Source organism: Dipteris shenzhenensis, chromosome 22, assembly GCF_047967505.1.
Source record: "Dipteris shenzhenensis isolate YYH24624 ecotype China chromosome 22, Dip_SZ_1.0, whole genome shotgun sequence".
Taxonomy (NCBI): Eukaryota; Viridiplantae; Streptophyta; class Polypodiopsida; order Gleicheniales; family Dipteridaceae; genus Dipteris; species Dipteris shenzhenensis.
This window is the reverse complement of record NC_141617.1, coordinates 37,319,213-37,336,534: the sequence shown is the minus strand read 5'-3', so window position 1 is coordinate 37,336,534 and position 17,322 is coordinate 37,319,213. Positions and strand designations below refer to the sequence as shown.

The 17,322-nt window shown below is 41.4% G+C and overlaps 1 protein-coding gene across 1 annotated transcript in view; it reads left to right on the top strand.

Annotated features, from left to right (window-relative positions):
- LOC147888069 (serine/threonine-protein phosphatase BSL3-like) overlaps positions 1–11,468 on the top strand; it is a 29,113-nt gene extending 17,645 nt beyond the window's left edge. The window contains exons 11-21 of the mRNA XM_087393150.1: positions 5,818–6,097; positions 6,194–6,434; positions 6,553–6,723; positions 6,952–7,190; positions 8,878–8,962; positions 9,094–9,192; positions 9,550–9,749; positions 9,925–10,000; positions 10,099–10,234; positions 10,354–10,493; positions 10,605–11,468. Coding sequence (XP_087249276.1) covers positions 5,818–6,097; positions 6,194–6,434; positions 6,553–6,723; positions 6,952–7,190; positions 8,878–8,962; positions 9,094–9,192; positions 9,550–9,749; positions 9,925–10,000; positions 10,099–10,234; positions 10,354–10,493; positions 10,605–10,688 — 1,751 coding nt within the window. The 3' untranslated portion in view covers positions 10,689–11,468. The remainder of the gene's footprint in view (positions 1–5,817; positions 6,098–6,193; positions 6,435–6,552; positions 6,724–6,951; positions 7,191–8,877; positions 8,963–9,093; positions 9,193–9,549; positions 9,750–9,924; positions 10,001–10,098; positions 10,235–10,353; positions 10,494–10,604) is intronic.
- Positions 11,469–17,322: the final 5,854 nt, after the last annotated feature.

Genomic DNA, 17,322 nt, shown 5'->3' with positions numbered 1-17,322 from the left:
AGAAGGAGTCCCGAGGACTCATCTATGATGCCAACATGCATCTTTGTAAATAGCATTGTGCGACCAAGGAGGCAAAGTTGATGAACAGAAAGAAGATTGACCCCTAATTGGGGCACATAAAACACTTGATCCAATTGAGCAAGTTTGGGACCTTTGTCAGTATCAAAAGTTATTGAACCAACACCATGAATAGTAGCAACAGAGTTATTGCCACAACGAACTCCCCCTGTTGCCGGTTGGCGAGAAATGAAGAGATCAGGATGAGGGGTCATATGATGAGTGGCTCCACTATCCACAATCCAAGAAGATTTAGAGTCACATGAAAGAGTATGAAAAGCTGACCCAGATAAGGAAGAGGAGGAGTCAAGCTCGGTGATATGGATCAAGGCTTGAGAAGTGAAGCCTAGAGAATCTCCGGTGGACCAGTCAGACAGACCTTCAGGAGTTATAAAGGGAGGAGAAGGAGTGAAGTGATTAGTGACATGGCCCTGGGGTCTCCAGAGACCAGTGTTCGAAGGAGGAGGAGGAGGACCACCCCTAGGACGCCAACGAGGTGGCTGAGGAGTCGTGGGAGGGGGCTGTGGAGTCCAACGGGGTGGTTGAGGAGTCGTGGTAGGGAGCTGAGGAGTCCAACGGGGTGGTTGAGGAGTCATGGTGGGAGGCTGAGGAAGAAGGCCTTTGGCTTTGGAGCGACATTCATCGTCAATATGCCCAACTCTCTGGCAATGCTGACAAAACCTATTCGTTTTGGGAAGGGAGTGCCAGGCGGGTTTACTACTAGAGGGGTTAGGAGTAGGAGAGGGCTTTCCGGAGCTAGGTTGATCTTTTGGAATCCCGGAGAGAAGAGCCCCCTCTGAAGCAGGAATGCTATGTTTTTGGTGGACCTGAGAGTAAAGACGAGCATAACGCAAAAGTTGACATTCAAACTCATAAAAAGTAGGAAGAGAAGGTTGAGAAATGATTTGTTGCATAAAACTGAAATACTTGGGCGGAAGTTTATTTAAAAAGAAAGTAACTTGGTCATCCTCGGATTTGGGAGGACCAGTTGTGGCAAATTCAGCAACTAACCGCCGGTAATCGGCTAGTTTAACCTTGAGATCATCGTCAGCAAGAATCTGGAATTGTTGGAGATCATGGTCAAGATTGATACGACGAGTACGATCTCGAGCTGCATAGCGGTCAGTGAGATGTGCCCATCGCTCAGAGGCAAGATCAAAATGCTGTAATTGAGAGTGAAATTCAGGTAAAAGACCTTGCATAATTTCAACAATGGCAGTGGCATTACGATGTCGCCACGAACGAACTACGTGAGGAGGATAAACATGAGGATCAGGTGGCGATTCGGTACCTTGAACGAGTTCCCATAGGTCTTGAGAATCAAGCACATGGCGCATAAGATTTGACCATGTGGTATAATTAGACCCGTTAAAACGAGTCATATCAGTGAAAGCATGTTTGGCTGTTGCAGAGACAAGGTGAGGGGAAGAAATAGAATGATAGGGAGAAGCAACCGGTGGAGGCAGAAGAGCATTGGGAATAGTAGCAGAGTGAGAAGAAGGGAGAGGTGGCATCACCGGAGGACTAAAGGAATTTGAAAAAGGTCCTGAGGGGGAGGGATGAATATGAGAGGCGGGATAAGACATGAGAGGTGAAAAAGAGGCAGCGGGAGAGATAGAGGGAAATAAACTATAGAAATCCAGTGGCATGGGAGAAGGAGGAGGATGAGAAACCACTGGAGGAAAGATGGCAGCGGAAGAGATGAGAGGGAAGGGAGGGAGGGAGGGATGTGAACCGAAAGCAAACTCATTGTCAGACGCATTTCTCCCTTCTCGTCTGCGAGTGTTCACATGCATGTATGGATCTGTGTCCTCGTGATTACTTGTTCCTATGCCTTGCATAACAGAAGGAGTTGCACTAAGGGAATAGGGCATCATACCTTGCACTGATTCTTGCGGAATAGGCACTGTCGAATAATCCAATGTTCTCATGCCGGCCTGTCCTCTTTCGTCAGGGGATACTTGTTCTTCGTTGGCACCGAACTTGAGATGTTGCTCAACTTCTTCTGAGTTGAATAGAGGTCCTTGTTGACGTATTGGAGAGAACCGTGGAGAGGTAGAGGCACGAGGTGTGCGGGTACCTACTTCAAGTTCCTTCCATTTCTGGAATTCAGCAAATTCTTTAAAGAGTTTGGAGAGGTATTCATCACCTTCAATCCTAGCAGACTCTCTCTCGACATATGTCGAAGGTGATGGTTGAATAGAGGTTGATTCAGGCTGAGATCGCTTCGGAGAAGAGGGAGAAGACATCTTCAGGTGATGATTTATCTTCCAAGCTTTCCAGATCAAGGCTCAGGTGTCGATTGGCACACCTGGCTCTGATACCATATAAAGAAAATACTTGGAGACAAATAAAACAATACTGAAGACAATCAATGGCTGAAGAAGATATATATATATCACAAACGGAACTTAGTACAAGTGAAGAGAAGCTCTGGAGGAAACAAACTTCAGTCCTGACAACTGTAGTGGACTTCTGCACTAGCTCCACAAGTTGGAACTGAACCAAATCTGAGACAGCAAACTGATGAAGGGGTTGCTGCAGATTTGGAATAGGAAGAACGGAATTTGGAGCGGAAGTTGGAGGTAGATCTGGAGCAGAAGTTGAGGGCAGATCTTGGAGCAGAAGTTGGAACTGATCTGATGCAGAAAGGAGAGCAGAACTGAAGCAGAAAGGAAGGCTGTTCTGGAGCAGAAAAGAGGGCAGATCTGGAGCTGAAAAGGGGACAGATCTGGAGCAGAAAGGAGGACAGATCTGAGCAGAAAGGAGGGGCAGATCTGGGGCAGAAAAGAGGGCAGATCTGGAGCTGTAAAAGGGGACAGATCTGGAGCAGAAAGGAGGACAGATCTGAGCAGAAAGAAGAGGCAGATCTGGGGCAGAAAAGAGGGCAGCAGAGGAGGCAGTCAGGAGGCAGAAGTTGAGGCAGCAGAGGAGGCAGCCAGGAGGCAGAAATGGCTCAGGGTGTGCAGGAACCTCTGGAGCTGGAGGAGAGCTGATGTGTGAATACCTAGCCCCCCCCCCTTTAAATAGGAAGGGGCAGAAAAAGTCGGTCAACCAGCAGGTTGACCGACCTGGTCAGTTTTGACCGACCAGGTCAATCTGGTCAGCCAGATCTGGTCGGCCAGATCTGGTCAGACCAGAAAAAAAACATTTTTTTAAATAATTTTTTATTTTGTTTCTCCTCTGCACCGGGGCTTTTGACATTTCTTTGGTTGTGGTTTTTGCCTCCGATTCGAGGTTTCTTTGACAGGATTTGGAGAGGCACCAGTGGTGTTTGTACCTGTTTATCTAGTCCTGGAGAATTGGAGATTGCCTGGCTTAACATTGGTCAGTCAAGAGACAACTACTTTCGAGTGAATACTCACATATGAATAGCAGCCACGTTTGTGTACACATTAAAGGCGTCCACCATGTTTGTTCCAGGCTTCAAACACCGTAGAAGAATCTCCCAATATCCGCTCTCTGATGGAGTGAGGCAGGGAAACTCAACTGAGCCGTTATGAGTGATTGGTCTAGATGTTGCCCTCCAAGTGATTTGGCATGTCTCTATGGAAGTCTTAAGTTAGAAACTCTAACCGTTCTTGTGAGCAATGTTCACGTTCGGATCCTAATTCTTCCAATGTATACTTGCCACTTGTGGCAATCTCATCTTTGATACGGAGTCTACTTCGTGAATCCTGCAACTGGATCTCTTTGTTACATCTTCTTTGACAATCAATCTTGTTAGCTTTGTCTCGAAGAAGTCCATGTTGCTAACTTTCCTAATTGTCAAGGCATGAGGCGCTGCATGCCTCTTGATTGAAGTTGTTCCCTCTAGCTATATGGTAGATCTTCAAATTTCTTTCCACGCTGATATCTCTATGTGAACTATAGACTCCAAGGCATCTTACTAAATTCAAGACATATCTTGGATGAATATCCTCATGATGTCGCTTGCTATTGCAGCAAGTGCAGCACAGCTCCTGAGGGCCATGCTCTTGTGACTCTGACCATGCAATAGTCCTGGTCATGCTGTTCCTGAAGTCTCCATTGAGTGTGTATATTTGTATCTTCTTGGTTTTTTCCTCCTCAGTGTCTACAGCCTCTTCCTCAATCTGTGAATCTGAACATCCCATGTCTTCCTCTACATTTGCAAATAATTGAAATTGGTGCACCGACACTCACATGTTTGACATCCTTCTAGTCACCTCACTATGTGTAAATGCTGTCTCGGGAATGCTTGGGGCAACCACAATAAACAACTCCTTTTTCTCCATATTGGCTGGTGGGTCTTCCTTTTGGGTCTGGTCCTCCTTGTGATCATCGTTCTTCAATATGTAATCCTTTGCTATGTGTCCACGCTTGTCATAGGAGAAGCATTCCCTTTGTTTCTTTTTTCTCACACTCCGTAGGAGTCCCCTGTCTCTTTTTGGAGAGTCACCGTCAGTCTTCGTCTTGCCTTGAAGTTTGCTTAGCTTGAAACAAGAAAGGCTTTGTCCTCCGTCTTGTTGTTCCCGCATTTCTTTTTCTTGGCGTCCTTTTGCATGAGCATCAGGCCCATCTCCTGAAAAGCGAATGGCTTGAATCACCAATCCCCTCAAGCTCTTCAACCTTCTACCCATGGCTGCTTGGTAATTCCTGATAGCCTTGACATTAATCAAATGCTCACTTACCAGCTCTCCTTTGTTATTTGTCTCATACAAGTCTTTGAGCCTCCTCCGATATATTTGCCAACTAGATGTGCGGATTCACTCCATTTGTTGTTCCTGGGTCCAAACAAAAAGTTGTGAGATACTCTTCAACCACCTATTTATCCTCTCAGTCTAGCCATGGCACTTTTTGCTATACTTGGGGTAAGCTTAACCCCTGGCTGAATGGATTTCTCTTGTAAGAATCCCCTTAAATTTTACGTTCTTGTCACTTCCAAATGCCACATATATATATACATCTTTGTCAGCCTGTCGATAAGCATGGACATGCTGCTCCTTGGCCTTAGCATTGTAGTTAGCCTGCAACAATAACCTTGCTAATGTTTGTCCGCCTCTCATCTGAAATTGGTAAAGGCTATAGCAAACAGGCTGGCAACAATTTCCAACTATGCATCGACCACACTCCTTGAGAAAGCTTATACATCTTTTCACAAACCCTTTCAATAAGAGCATATTGTGACCTTGTAATAGATTATAGTTTATTCAAGCTCACACGACCAGCCATGGGTGAATGTGCATTTCAAGTACGATATATCTTGGAAGAGTCTGAATTCAGGGTGACTCCAGCCATGGGTGAATGTGCATTTTAAGTACTATTTATCTAGGAAGAGTCTGAATTCAAGGTCAACTCCAGAGTCCAATGAGTGAACCGCACCCCCTATTTATAGTATTGTTAGGGGCAGTCCTGAGATAATGTTCATAGGGACGTACACCTTGCCAGCATACTAGAGCTTCATCACTAAAATTTTGTATGTCTCATAATGCCAACATCTAAATTATATAAATGAAGAGGCTACCTTTTTCTATTTTTTCACTCCTATTCAGATATGAAGTTGGCTCATGTTGCAATATCCAAAATTTCATATGGAGGGTGGCATTCATGTATTCTATGAGTCATATTAATATAAATTATCTCAGATAAACTTACAGTTTTCGGCTATAAACTGGATATTTTAAAATAAAGCTGTGTTTCACCTGGTTATAGTTTCAGAAGGATTTCTGTAGAGGCAGGAGCAGATGCACTGCATGAATGCTTTCTTCTTTCATTTGATTGGACGTTACCACTTTGCAGGTGTCCTCCTAGATGATTTGTTGGTGGCAGAAGACCTGGCAGCTTCTGAAACAACTTCAGCTGCGTCACATGCTGCTGCAGTATCAAGTGCAAATGGGCAGATAAGCAATCATGCTCTGTCAGGCTCAAATGGAAGAACAATTTATGCGGATGGTCGATTGAGATCAGAACCCTCATCCCCTGGGGCTGTTGTGGTTGGAAGTCCTGTTGCCTCCTCTATGAATGGGGATGTATCAATGGATATAAACACAGAAAATGCTTTGTCACAGGGGCATCACAGGTAATCTATGATACCAAAATCTTTTGACCCAGGTCTATTTGCCTTGCAAGTACAAATTCAAACTCTCATGTTCTTAATGTGAACATGAATTATCAGAAGACCAAGCAAGGGTGTTGAATCTTTAGTAGAAGCGTCAGCAGCAGAAGCGGAGGCCATTAGTGCAGCCTTAGCAGCTGCAAAGGCTCGTCAGAGTAATGGAAAAGTTGACTATACAGAGCATAATGATGCAGAAGCCACACCAACGGGTAAGCCGCTGCTTGTGTCTGCTAACAAGGCTCATCCAGCTCCCATCGAGAATCTCTCCCCCCCACAAGATGTCCGCTTGCATCATAGAGCGGTAAGAACAGCTTGGCATTCCTGCTTTTATGATTTCCAGTGTTATTATCCTATTGATTCAGCCTAAATCTATACCGACAGTTGGCTCTGTAACGAGTTTCAACTTCTGGAAATGGCAGGTGGTTGTGGCTGCTGAATCTGGAGGAGCATTGGGTGGTTTAGTAAGGCAGCTGTCTATTGACCAATTCGAGAACGAAGGACGCCGTGTCAGTTATGGAACTCCAGAGAGTGCCAGTGCAGCAAGGAAACTATTAGATAGACAAATGTCTGTTAACAGTGTACCCAAGAAGGTGATGCATTTAGCTGGCTTTCAGCCACTGACATACTGCTTAACTTGCGATGTGTGCCTATATATGAACACAAATGGTTTAACACAAATGCCTTAAAGTAATGGGTATGATGTGGTAAATTTGAATCTTTAGTGAGCAGAACGTATAGTCAAGTCTGCTTATTTTTAACCGATTTTGGTTGTTGGTATATGACTATACACTGACTGTTTTCTACCTGCATATTTGTAGGTCATCGCGCAGCTGCTAAAGCCACGTGGTTGGAAGCCTCCAGTACGAAGACAGTTTGTTTTGGATTGTAGCGAGATTTTAGAGCTGTGTGAGAGTGCAGAGAGAATTTTTGCTCAAGAATCCAGTGTTCTTCAAATAAGAGCGCCAGTCAAGATATTTGGTGATCTGCATGGCCAATTTGGTGATCTTATGCGTCTCTTTGATGAATATGGGTCCCCCTCAACTGCTGGAGATATAACGTGAGTCTTGTACTAGTTGAAAATCTGAAACTCTCATTGTTTGGAACTATACCGAGTTGTCTCTTTTTGAAGTTTGGTTGTTTTTGCTCAGAGTGTCACAATTATGCTAGATGCTTTGGTAGACTATGCAAAACTATTTAACTCTTGGGCAATAAAATATTTACAGTACTTTGGATATGAGGGAGAATAGGCCAATACTGCCGTGGAGTGTGGACACGTTCCAATTCGTAAAATGTGTGGATCAGCAAAAGGCTGCATCAGTCGTCATTATTAAACGGTTGTACATTGAACCACTACAGAACGTAATGCCAGCTAGGCTTTAGAGCCAGAACTAACCGTACATTGAACCACTACAGAACGTAAAGCCAGCTAGGCTTTAGAGCCAGAACTTACGACTCAATGGCATGCCATTTTTGTGGTTAGTGTCCAATGCGGCCATTTTTTCAAGATCGTGGGCACCTTATTCAACTCTCCTACCAAATTCAATTAATTAATTATTTTTGGTGCATGGAGGCTTAATTAAGCTACGTTTATCTATGGCTTAATTTATTTATATTTTAATTAACCTATGTCTCTCCATAGCTTAACTTATTTTATGCATAGACTATGTCCAAGGGGGGCTTGCCCAAACGGTCAAGAAACCAAAACCAAGATTTGAACCCAAAACCTTCTTTTTCCCAAGCGTGAGCTCTACCACTAGGCTATTAAGTAAATATTATATGCCTCTTTCCTTGTAATAGTATTATAAATCCTCCCTCATCCCCGTGATGTCCTTTCCTCTTTAATGCCCTTCATAAGTGGTCCCCCCCTCGCCAATCTCACACATCCCTCCCTCTTTAATGCCCCCCCCTCTTTATTTAATTCAAGCTCTCTCCCTCCCCCACGTGAGACTAATTATTGCCCCCCCTCCCCCCTTTATGCCTAAATATTTTGCCATCATATACCACTCCCCTCTCCCCTCCTCCCCCAACTAATTAATTAATATGATCTTTTGAATGTTAGGGACACCTATTTAGAAAACAAGGTGAATGATAATAAATCATTCATAAGGCCTGCCCGAGATCCAAATAGTGAAAGAGGGCGGAGATGATGAATTGAAAGCGATGAGAGAGAGAGAGAGAGAGAGAGAGAGAGAGAGAGAGAGAGAGAGAAGGGAGGGGGCTAAAAAATATGGAGGAAAAAATAGCAAGTGTATCAATAACAAGTTGAATGATTATAAATAATTCATAAGGCTTGCCCTAGATTCAAAATAGTGAGGAAGATGTGCAGTGCGGAAAAGAGGGCGGAGATGATGAATTGAAAGCTCATGAGAGAGAGAGAGAGAGAGAGAGAGAGAGAGAGAGAGAGAGGGGGGGGGGGGCTAAAAATGTGGAGGATTTCTAGAGGGAAAAAAAGCATGTGGAGAGGGAACAATACCAAGTGGATCGTAAAATTATTAAGATTTTTGAAAATTGAATGGCTATTTTCGCTTTGTTGTGAATCGCCCTCACTTAGTCCTTCCTTTCGGCAGGCCAAAAGATATAGATTTTTTGAAAAATAAAAATGGTGATTTTCGCTTCTTGTTGAATTGCCTTCACTTAGACCTACCTATGGCAGGCATCTGCAGATCGATATTGTTAATAGTCGTGGCTGGCTGAGCTAGTGATCTTTCTTTAGTAAAGGTCTGTTTTCTTGCTGTTTGTTCCAGGTATATTGATTATCTCTTTCTAGGTGATTATGTTGATCGAGGACAACATAGTCTTGAAACGATCTCCCTACTTCTCGCTCTCAAGGTGATATTTATCAGTCAACTTGGGCTTCAGTTCAAGTACTAAGGTGTATTGGACCACTTTAAAAAGGCACAAGGAAGACACACAAATGGTCTTGGTATAGCTGACTGACAGAGGAAGTTGTTTTTGTCAAGGTTGAATATCCCCGTAATGTACACCTGATAAGAGGAAACCATGAGGCTGCGGACATCAATGCTTTATTTGGTTTTCGAATAGAGTGTATTGAACGCATGGTAAGCTTTTCGTTATGGAAAACTTTGTCGAGATGCTCTGCTTGCAGAATAGTAATTATGAATCTCTCTCTTGGTTTATTAATTTGTCATATTGGTCTACTTTTACACACAATCATGAGAAATTGGGAAGGAAAATAATACATTTCATGAAGGTTTGTTCCGAAGCACTCTTGTGAATGCCAACATTAAACAGTGGGTTTCCTTTCATGTATGTTTGCATGCATGCTCGGTAAGTTGCCCAACAAGTTGATCCTTTGGAGAATTTGGAGCACTACATGACCCTTTGTCTTTGTTTCCCCGGCATTACTGCTTTGGGCATATTTGACGTGATCTGACTATGGCTTGTTGGATTGACAGGGTGAAAGGGATGGGATGTGGGTCTGGCGGCGTATCAATCAGCTGTTTGACTGGCTCCCGTTAGCTGCTCTTATTGAAAAAAAAATCATATGTATGCATGGTGGAATAGGTCGATCTATAAACCATGTGGAGCAGATAGAGAATTTGCAGCGGCCGATAACTATGGAAACAGGGTCTGTGGTACTAATGGATCTTTTGTGGTATGCTAGACCCTTTTGCTTTGCCCTGCTTTTGTAAATGCACTTTGTGGTCTGCTTCAGCCTTCTTTACTAAGATTTGTGCTGGGAAAGTACGGCATTGCACTTTTGAAGGCTGAAAGTTTCCTTTTGGACTTGGACCTCAGCTTTGTAAGGTTCCCTTGATTTTTGTATGTAGGTCTGATCCAACAGAAAATGACAGTGTTGAAGGCTTGCGTCCTAATGCACGAGGCCCAGGCTTGGTCACTTTTGGGGTGAGTATACTTGTACTTTGAGACTTCTTGTGGAGTGAATTTGGAGGATCGAAATGTGTTGGCACATTCCTAAGCTTTTACTACATTTCATACAACAGCCTGATCGAGTTATGGAGTTCTGCAAGAACAACGACTTACAGCTGATCGTGAGAGCACATGAATGTGTTATGGATGGTTTTGAACGGTTTGCACAAGGACACCTCATCACTTTGTTCTCGGCTACTAATTATTGTGGTATGTTCTGGCTTGGGTGCTTGGACCATGATCACTGTTGCGTGATTCTGTATTTCAGTTTATTATGCCTGCATATTTGCGAATGTTAAAACCACTCACCATTGATGGTTAATTTGCAGGCACTGCAAACAATGCAGGCGCAATTTTAGTGCTAGGTAGGGATCTGATTGTTGTACCAAAATTGATTCATCCTTTACCTCCTGCAATCACATCACCAGAGACTTCACCAGACCACCACTTAGAAGACACATGGATGCAGGTAAAGGTTTCCCTCTTTGTCCTGAAGTGCTTAAAGGTATTGTAATTTTTGAATTTAGACTAACTCCTCAAAGGGACTTGCTCTTTTAACACATTTTTATGCAATTTGCAGGAATTGAATACCCAACGGCCTCCAACTCCAACACGCGGCCGTCCGCAACCAGCAAATGATCGTGGTTCACTTGCTTGGATTTAACATATGGGATTTTGGCCATCTTTAGAGGCTCACATTTGCTGATGCTCAATGATGTTGTAGGTTTGTAACTATATGCTAGTTTTACAACCCGATGAGTGTAAAGCTCACATGAATAGGGCTTGCTTGCACCGCTTCAAAGGCAAGGTGCATGTTCGTGTGATTGTAATGTGCACCTTAATATTAAGCTGGTGGGAAATAGTCCAGTGCACATGGTGCACTGATGGTGTGTCTATAGCAATTCCAAATCTGGTGCATGAGGGCTGTCGGAATTGAAATAAGAAAGGCCAGGGCACACCAGGGTTGCAGGATTGACGCAGTGGTGCTACACTCAGCTATGTTGTATCAATTATGTGCTATATGTGGAAAGCTCCTAATGCTTTTCTATGGTTTCAATGAGGCTTCATCACCTTAATGAGCAGAGATGCTTTGTAACTTTTGAGGGTTTTCAGATTTCCAAGCTAGATGTAAAGATTTGCAAAAACCGCATTGATCTCCAATCATCTGTATCACCTTTTGCAAGGAAATGGCTTGGATGTCGGTATTGAGTTTATGGTAGTATCAAAAGTTACAATTGCATGTACGTTTGAGTCAAGTGTTCAGGATGAAAACCCAATGAGCTGTGATGAGCTATAGTCATTTGCCAGAGCTGGGAGTCACATTGTTTAGAAGAAGTTTGAAGAGGCTATATTTTTTGAATGAATCTCTTTTCTCCTGTGTTCGTTCCGTGGAGTCTCAAGACTAAGTGGAATGTTTGGCATGCTTTATCAGCAAATGTTCTGCCCTCAATCAACGAGCACTTCGGAACTTTGGAAAGAATAATCTCGAATTTATGATTTCTTTTTTCCTTAAAAGGAAGGACATATGCACGGATGACATTGGTGTAGATGTTACAAATCATTGCTGTAGATGATGGAAATTACGGTTTTCTCCTCTTGTTGTGATTAACGACATCAAACTTACATTCTGGAGGATGAGTTTGGACATGTTTCTGGATTCATGTAGGCCTGCAGGTAACTATTATGAGAATTTTCCCAAAGCTTTAAGCTTGTTATAATAATGGACATTGTGATGTGATGATTGCATGATATCTTGTAATTGCAAGTCCTCTAAAAATTGTGCTTGGGAATTCACCACAAAGGGTGAATATCTAGTGCTAGGTTTTTCTAGTGAGATGCAAATTGATAGTTGAATCAAATTTTGGTAGGCTTTGAGAGAGAGAGAGAGAGAGAGAGAGAGAGAGAGATTCATTCCATTTTGTAACCATTATCAATGGCAAGCCGGAGTTTGAAGATATTTGAATTCTAGAAAGTCAATAAGGTATGATGTCAATTGGTTCTTGGGTTCAAAGAAATGTGGTTGGGTAGATTGATATCCATGGCTAGAGGACATTATATTTCTTCAATAGCTTTTGGGAGGTCCCCTAAAATTGGCCTTCCAAAAGATCTTCGACTTAGGACTGCTTTCCTAATCACTCATTTTGGGCTGGATATTTTTAAATCTCAAAAGGAGGTGGTCATACAAATATACAACAATGGAACACGATCACCCTTTTGGACACCTACATGATCTTAGCTAAGGTGTTGAGTTTGTGGTTGTGCCCCCCACCTCCCCAACATGATCCATGGCACATAATACGACAACATCTTCAATTATTTGGAGGCAGTGAAATAGGCATGTGAGCAAGCATATGATAGGGTGGAGTGGGCTTTTTTTGAAGTACCATGTGTTGTAAATGGAGTGAAGGGGGGAGACACTCAAGAGAAAGCTTAAGTCAACTACTCAAACATGGGAGAGGAGAGAGATCTTATCCAAGTACATTGTTAGACCTCATTCTCTATCAAACACTTCAAATGTGTGTATATTTATACAAATGCTTGGGGTCCTTATTCCTCATCCTCTTTGGATTTCATTCCACATTTCATGCTTAACCAAACCCACATACCCATGCACTTATGACTTGCTCCTATTACATGCAATACCATGTAGAGAATGGGTTTGGATTCGAGGGTTGTCTGGTTCGTGTATAGGGAGCTCCAATCCGATGCTCATCAGAGGAGATACAGTAATTCCTTTTTTTTGGTTGCTTAGTGTACCTCTAGCCTTGTTCTTTTTCTTCGTTGCGATAGAGGCTCTAGGCTATTTCCTTCACTCTCACGCTTGCGTCTCACAGGTTATACCTTTCCATCCGATAGAATGCACACCTCACAGGTTGTATCGCTCCATCCAACGAGTTACTCGCAGATGATTATACTTTTTTTGTGGAGGCGTTGGTGAGGGAAGTTCAATATGCCCTTGGGGTGTATTGCCTAGCATTTGGGGCCAAGATCAAGTAGAGCAAATCTGTTGGTTTCATCATGGCGACTCAGGAGATGTAGATTGGGGGGTCCCTCTCGACTTCAATTGAATTCCTTGAGGCTAGACAATGCCATACTTGGGCTGTCGGGTGGCCATTTACATATCAACATAGCAAGAGATTGCCCAGGTGCTAGAGAGCTTGCGGTCGAAGCTTCTTAATTGGAGCTTGGCCAAACTCTCTTTAGCAGGGTGAGCCCTCATGGCCAACCGGATCCTATAGCCATAGTACAATCTACATGTTGGGATGTAAAGGCTTCCTATAAATGGCAAACTAAGTTTGATGTCGTTAGTTGTCTGATACATAGTGAACCACTTTGCCAATTATGTTGTTAATATGCCAGCACTCGTTGGCTAGTAGTCACCACGTAAAAAAAGATTGATGAATCTAGTGAAATCATTGCATGATGCATGAGTAATGGCTTTCGTAGGGCCATAGTGTGTTGGGACAAATTAGCCACATTGGTGCAACTATGCAAAAGCTGGATAGACAACTAAGGCAAATACCATAAGAAGTTCCTTCGATAGTTGATGATGGGGAAGCTACAAGTTTCTTGTGAAGGGGAGGCTAAGACATAACCCTTGATCAATTGAACGTGAATGAGGAGTAGAGATCTAGAACTAATAGAGGTAGATAGAACCAACTCTAAAAACAAAAAAAATAGGTGTAGAAGTAATAGAGGTAGATAGCCTCTCAAGGACAGCCTCGCATGAGAGGACAATAGTAACAAACTCATCGTTGCATCTTCTCAGAGGCATCCTTGCAGAGAAGGGGTCATTGTTGATGAGGAGCTTACATATGGTGTGGCAGCATTTGGTTGGTGCAACTCACAATATCGAGAGGAGTTTGAGCACCAATCCTACAATCTTATCTGGAGGTTCAAGATTGAGAGGTATGTATGCTAGGGCAACGTGTACGCATCAGGTGTGCATTGGGACAATAGCTAGACTAGATCCTTTAGAACATGGATCTGGATTCTCCAAGAGATTTAGGCACAAACAAGCCCTCTTGCACCTAAGAGGCAAAGTACGAGGATGTTGGAGATCGAAGCCGTCATCCCAGAGCTCTGGAGAGATGTTTTACACATAGCCTTGAATCCCCCAAGTTGGTATGCACACAAATAGAGTGAGGTAGGGTCCTACTCCCTAAGTCTCTCTATGGAGGCCAGGTTCAATCTCAATGCTCTCTCTTGCTTGTAAAGACTCTTGTCAATGAAGGCACTGGTGGCTGTCATCACTACTCCTTTGAATAGCATGTGCTAACGATCTGGGTACAAAGATAGAAAATGGGTTGTATTCCCTTAGGCGGTTCTACAAACACCTAGATTAATATGTGTAAGTAAGCATGCATTTAAAATACAACTATATCTAAAATTTACATTTTTAAGCACAATTGTTTACCCTAGCCATAAGTACATAGGTTCCGGTTTTGAATTTAGATGTCCCTTGCATACATACACATACATTAATCACATATGTACAATATATATGTCTTGTACATTCCCAATTTTAAACATCATTTATGCGTGATTGCACTGAGTGTATTCCTCATACATTCATGGCAAATTTTTTGTACAGTGCTATAATATCTTATGGTTCTTAGATTGGCATTGGACAAATGCATGCGATTGAACATAACCTTTGTTAGTGCTTGGACATAGCTGCTACATCCTTCGATATTATTGACAATCCACAAATAGGCTTTATTCAAGAGACAACATCTACACCTTTTGGGAGGCCACTCATTGGGCACGATATCCTTCTCTTGTATTTTGAGAAGGCAACCAACAAGATGGATTGATCATCGGACCTTCTTAAAAGGAGCCATGTAGAGATTCAACTATTAGCAAATGGTATGTCATGATGCTCTTCAAGATTTACTTTAAAGATTTTCATTTAAACATATACAATTAGTATGCTACTTTACGTTTGTGATGAAACTTTTTTCTAGTCTCAAGGTACTTATATTCTTTGATTTCAACTCAATACGTGGTGGTTCTCCTCTAATAACATAAATGACCCTAAATGAGAATTTAGAATGCTCTTTGCCCATAGCTATGAGATGCATCAAGACATAATGTAATTCCTCTAATAAAACCCTTGGAGGCAATTTTCAAGAGTTTTGGAGTGCCCAATAAAGAAGGAAAAAAACTCAAGAGACCCAACCCTCTAAAAGAAAATATTGGAGAGAAAACATGCTCTTTTTTGAGGAAGAAAAGGAAAGAAATTCCACTTAGCACCCCAAAAAGATTGCATGAAGTATAGGCCAACACATGACAAAGAGAAATCTTTAAAAAAAAAAGGTCAAGCTATGGAAGAAAGAAGTACCTCATATAAATAACATATTTTGGTGGAAGAGAAGAAGATCCTTGAAAAGATGGAGGAATGGTGGAAGAGAATAAGCTATCTAAAAGAAAAAACATCTTGTGGTTCAAAGGAGAAACAATGGACAAGACAAATTACTCACATTAGCCCTTAAATCTCCTTCTTTTAAATAAAAGTTTAGTTTTGAAGTGTTCTTTTTGAAAGATATTGTGAAATATTTACAAAGCGTTGGTCCAAAAATTTCTTGCTACTTTACTATTTTGAAGATAAGATTTTATGGCAAAAGATTCTTACAGTTCATGTCTACCTTATTTGAGGATAATACCTACAATAAAGTCTTGATAGAGAATATCAAAATAAGTAGGAGTAGAAGTCCTTATATTTATGTTACAAGTATCCTTTAGAAAGAGGATTGGTATTCTTTGACTTTCCAAAATCCTTGAAACAATGGATTTCACTCATCCTTTTCAAAGAAGTCTTAATGTGAAGGACAACTAAGAGTCAAAAGATATCTTATGTAATCATAAAGGTGAAATTGTAGAAAAAAGAAACATAACATATTTTTCAAAATGGTATCATGTATTGAGAAAGACTTGAAAATCTCAAAATTGAGATTTTGAACAATCTTTTTTTGGAATTGTGGAGGTGCTTGTTTACTAGTTTTTACATGCTTTGAAGTCAAAGAGAGAAGTTCATTGTGTGGGCTTGCTCTGTTTTTAAAGGAGAATAGTAGGCCTTGTGAGGAGCTAAATTTGTTCAAAAGAGTGTGCAAAAGGAGAAATTGCAAAAGCTGACACTAATAAAGATCATCTGAATCATAAAGCAATTGTAGATTAGTTTATTTATAGGGAGTATTTAATGCTTGAACATACCATTTGCCAACTTGAATTTGGAAGGAACTTGGCACATAACTAGCCCTATTCTCACACATTTCAAATGCTACTTGGCCGTAGGCAATTCTTCTCAATAAATTTTCCATAATAAAAGGGATAGCTTTTGAGTTGAGAGCTTTAATAATGACAAATCCAACCAAAGGAGTAGATATAGGAATTGTGTATCTATAAGTACTAGCTAGGAAAAAAAGGCCACAATATGAGACAAGCAAGCATAAATCATATCTTTATTAGCACTAACTTTTGTGAATTTCCATATGTGACTTTTAAGAAAATGAATTAAGACAAATTGCCATTGATGGAGATAACTTTGGATTGATTCTATAATAATGTGACATCATGGGATGTACTAGTATCCAACTACTTAGCGAAAAATGCAAATACTATGTCTCCCTACATTTGCTAATTGATTTTATGAATTCGTGGGGGGCTATGAGAGTAGTTTCCAAAGGTCCAAAAGATTAATATGACTATTACTTTTTGGGTTCAATCACAAAATTATTATGATTACTACTTTTTGGGTCTTGGGTTGGCCGAAGGCTAACAAACCAAAAGTGTTCTCATGACCTCTCACCCCACCATCCTCTCCTCCCCCAGCTCATACTGTGACTAGCAATTCGACAAATATCGTATATCGCATTTGTTGTTCTCTGCTCTGTCAATCCAAATAAGTTTCAAACCGTAGTGTATGTCTATCAATACAAATAAATTTCAAACCCTAGTGTGTTTGCTTGGGGTGATATTTCAATCCAAATTAAAAGAGAACCAAATGGAAGCAATAAAAATACAAATGACAACAAATAAATTTTTGTTTTTGTTTTTTAATTTAAAAAAAAAAGGACTCACTTGACATGAGTAATTTCACATGACTAATTTGTAATTTTTGTTTTTTTAGTTTTTTCCAAGTGGAGAAAAACTTCAGAGAATTACTTAAACTTGAAAGTTCAGTTCTTAAGTGTTTGCGTTGATTGTTGTTGCTTCATCATCATCAACAATCAAAATGGTAAGATGTCTCTCTTTTGCGTGTTCCATATTCTTTCATTTGTTTCCATGGATTTCTATTT